This window comes from Neltuma alba, unplaced genomic scaffold (genome assembly GCF_004799145.2).
Source record: "Neltuma alba isolate B1F8T4 unplaced genomic scaffold, ASM479914v2 tig00013119_pilon, whole genome shotgun sequence".
Taxonomy (NCBI): Eukaryota; Viridiplantae; Streptophyta; class Magnoliopsida; order Fabales; family Fabaceae; genus Neltuma; species Neltuma alba.
In genome coordinates, this window is record NW_021637441.1 from 3051 (window position 1) to 7308 (window position 4258).

The following is a 4258-nucleotide window of genomic DNA, read 5'->3' on the forward strand; positions in this document are numbered from 1 at the left end:
GGATGCCAGGGGCATTGCCAAGGTTGTTAACAATCTCTTCTTGGGTTGTCAACAGCCACTATTAATGTTGTAAATGAACTAGCACAAGTTTTCCCGTGCGAGCATTTCCACAATTAAATAACTAAAAACAACACACCTACAGGTTCAATAACGTAGTCCAAATTCATTTCTCATAAACCAAACATACTATCAATGTAATAATCAAACATACACGCCTGGAAGCAAGTATACAAAATAACTTACAAGGAACATAAAATAACACTTCTCAATCTCACAAATTACGAAAGATCTCCTTGTACACAACATTTGTTGTTGTGGACTTCATATTTTTTCTATCTGCATCAATTATAATCTTCAAGCCATCAATTGATTTCACTCTTGATAGTGCAACATATAGCTGGCCATGAGCAAAAACAGGTTTTGTTAGAAAAAGTCCAACACTTCTTAAAGATTGGCCTTGACTTTTGTTTATTGTCATGGCAAATGAAAGAGTGATAGGGAATTGCCTACGCTTCATACGAAATGGCCACCTACTCTCAGAGGGATTTATGTCCATCCTATGAAGTAATACCTTTTGGTTTGGATTTGAACCACTTAATATGATCGCTTCAATGACATTCTTGCCCAATTTGGATATACGCATGCGTGTACCATTACAAAGGCATGCAGATTGATCAATATTCCGTAGCAACATAATTGGTACTCCAACTTTCAAGATCAACTTGTGTGGTGGTAAACCTGAACAACTAATAGTGTTAAGGAATTCTGTTGTATACAAATTGTTGAAGCTATCAATGTCTTCATCAGATCTACATACAGTATCACAACTGAGGAACTCAAATGTTTCTCCTGGTAACAAAGAGCACATATAGTCATTCACTTGATAGACATGCTCAATGGTTGGTGCTAGTATAGCTCTATCATTGAAGTATTCATTCTTGTGTAGATTTTCAAGCAGATTGGGATAAGTCGAAGCAACAATTGCTTGTATTGGATTTGTATAACTACTAATCAAGAGCTCTTAGGGGGATATCAATCTCTGCAATTCCATCATTTGCTTCGCCTAAATGACCATTACCTACATCCAGTAATCACTGTGAAAACCTTTGTAGCCTCAAGTAACCTTCTGTTGATGTCGCTAAATTCAAGCGCATGTTTTTTGTCAATTTGAAAACTTTGCAATGTTCCCACAATGCTGATGAGTTAATGCATGCATTAACAATTGTTGCTCTTGTACCTTTAGGGATAACAGGAAGTATCTGACGGAAATCACCACCCATAACAATGCACTTCCCACCAAATGGAGCTGAACAATGCATTATATCTTTTAATGTTCTGTCAAAAGCTTCTATGCAGTAGCATTGGACCATTGGAGCTTCATCCCATATAATAAGCTTCATCTTCTCAATAAGATTAGATATAGGAGAATTTTGCTTGATAGAACACATGGAATATTCATGTACATGAATAGGAATTGCAAACCTTGAATGAGCTGTTCTTCCAGAAGGCAATAAAGTTGCTGCTATTCCACTTGAGGCAACTGTTAACACAATTTCTCCATTAGAACGTAATATTGATGTCAGAGCATTCCATAGAAATGTTTTACCAGTTCTACCATAACCATACACAAAGAAAAAACCACCTGTTTGATGTTCCAACACTGACATTACATGATTGAATATATGAAGTTGCTCTTCATTCAATGATTCTATGAGTCTCGCAGCTTCTAAACGAAGAGCATTCTGATCATAGTTTAACTCTTGTAATATAAGTTGATTTGAAACATCAAGAGGTTCAATGCATGCTAGACTTGGCATAGAGGGAAAATCAGCTAGGCTTCTCCCATTCCCTTGTAATAACTTATCAATTTCTGTCAATGCTACTTGTTCTTTCTGTTCTAGAGGGATAGAAATATCTGCATGTAAAACAGAGGACAATAAATTAATGCATATGTAATTATTTACTAAACATATATATGAATTGAGCAAATTTAATGTAGTATACGGAGAAAGTTAAATATCTAGCAAGCATTAGAGATGTACTTGAGAAGTTTGGATCATTTCGTGGAATGTATAATAAATCTTCAGATAATAATACAGCTATCTCCTTCCATACATCTTCAGGCCGACTCAAACAATAACATAACAACATACTAACAAACATTCTACGAAGATATTGACCAGGTGCCCATGTTGATGCCTCCTTTATTGCAAATATGTACTCCTTATCATCATCTAATAATCCCATGGCAAAACGTGCTCCCTAAAAGTTGGATATGGAACACCATCAACTGTTCTAATTTCATCAAAAGAACGTGGTCCTTTTACTTTTGTTAGAAGGACCCGCAAGTAGTAAAACTCTCCAAAGGTTGATGAAGCATGACAAATGCGGCCAACTGAAAATCCTCTCTTCCTTTTCTTCCATTCCCTCATAGTTCTTTTATACACATAATGATTTGGGAATTCTGCATAAGTTAGAGTCCTAGCAAAAGTATCAGTTACGTTAATCTTCATCCAAGCAAGGAATTGTGATTCACTAACTCTTGGTTTGTCAAGTATGTCAGCAACATCATTAGAATTACAATATATTACACTTTGCTGATTAGGTAGATGAAAACTTAACCTTTCCACTGACGGATACCTATGATGTATATCAAACCCAAATATTCTCCATGAAGCCTCACATGATCAGATATCTGCAATTATAGTACTATTGAATCTCATCAAATATTACAGCACCATCTTTGTCAAATATTTTGACAACTACTCTGTCATTACCTTTACTGATATACTTGAATAAATACTTAATTGCAGATGATTGATTACATTTCTCCACATTTATATGAGCTTGGAACATTTGTAGAAGCGAAGGATTATAAGGCACAACATATCGATTATCTAAAGTGATAGACTTGATTTCAACTGACCTACCATTAGCTTTGCGACGATATGTAGGATATCCTTCGTCATCAACTTTTGTATTATCATTGAATCTCTTTGGGAAGTATTTACTACATTTCTTATCCTTCATACAAGGTGATTTAGGATTGCTAGAGCCACAAGGACCATGAACCATGAATTTCCTTACCAAGTCATATAACAGTAGTGATGAATCCTTATCAGGGATTTCTGCACATATGATCTTATCAACATCTTTAGGATGTTTGAGCTTATCCCTTGTATCAAGGAATAATAGTATATGCGCATGTGGTAATCCTCTCTTCTGGAACTCAATTGTGTAAATCTCTATCAAAATAAAGATAAATATATATAAATTCATTTGGAAACAAATAGATAATGATTATTCAAAACTACCATTAATTAAACAACTATGCATGAACATATACCTGCCCTAACAGTACCAAAAATCTTTTTTGTTTTGATGGTCTTCATCAATGATTGAAGCTTCATTTTGAATACTCTGCATAAAATATCTGGCCTATCAGAAGGATGTAATCCATGTTGAGAACAAAATCTTGTAATTTCAGGCCAAGCTAGATTGCAAGTGAATGTTATGAAGATATCAGGGTATCCTACCCACCGACAAATAGACATTGCATCTTGGTAATTCATTATCATGTAACGAGCTCCTCCAGTAAAAGACGAAGGAAGTATTATACGTCTTCCTATTGATGCAGCATCTCTCTCCCCACTTGTTAATGCATCAGACAGTCCTTAGTATAGATCAACCCTTAGTTCTCTTTGGTGAGTTTTAACCCAAAGCAACCTTTGAGACTCAATCATCGTATAACCATCAACAACAAATTGTTGCAACAATCTTCTTGCATGGAGTAAGGTAGAGATTTCATTTTCCCTCACCATCAATCTAAATGTGAAATATTCCCTCATGCTAAGCTTTTTCTTCTTCTTAGTAATAGCAAGGCTCTCTTCTCTATGGTCACTGTCAACTTATATCCATCTTCCCCATACGGAAATAAGATAGGATACTGCAATGGAAGATATGCAGCATGAAGTTCGCTAATTCGTTGAATAGATCCTGAAATTTTTTCGACAAGGATATCTCTGACATTAAAACTCATATCAATGTCACCAACAATTAAAGTAGCAACTTCTAATGCAGAAGGCAAGTTAAAGGTGCGACCATCTGTGTCTCTACTACTAATCAAGCATAATTTCAATTCATTCTGTCCTTCATTCATAATCATTGATAATGCACATCTATATTGTTGAACAAAAGGATTAACAGCATCAAGAACATCTTTTATTTGGTTGACAATTTTAGGGAGAATTGTTGATTG

At 35.3% G+C, this 4258-nt stretch overlaps 1 protein-coding gene across 1 annotated transcript; it reads right to left on the bottom strand.

Moving 5' to 3' along the window:
• Positions 1–271: 271 nt before the first annotated feature.
• LOC114734600 (uncharacterized) lies at positions 272–2432 on the bottom strand. Its single transcript, XM_028922221.1, has 4 exons — positions 2343–2432; positions 2154–2262; positions 1238–1915; positions 272–849 (listed from the first exon to the last, which is right to left on the bottom strand). Exons 1-4 carry the CDS (start codon positions 2430–2432, stop codon positions 272–274), a joined length of 1455 nt encoding a protein of 484 aa, XP_028778054.1.
• Between the last annotated feature and the right edge of the window lie 1826 nt (positions 2433–4258).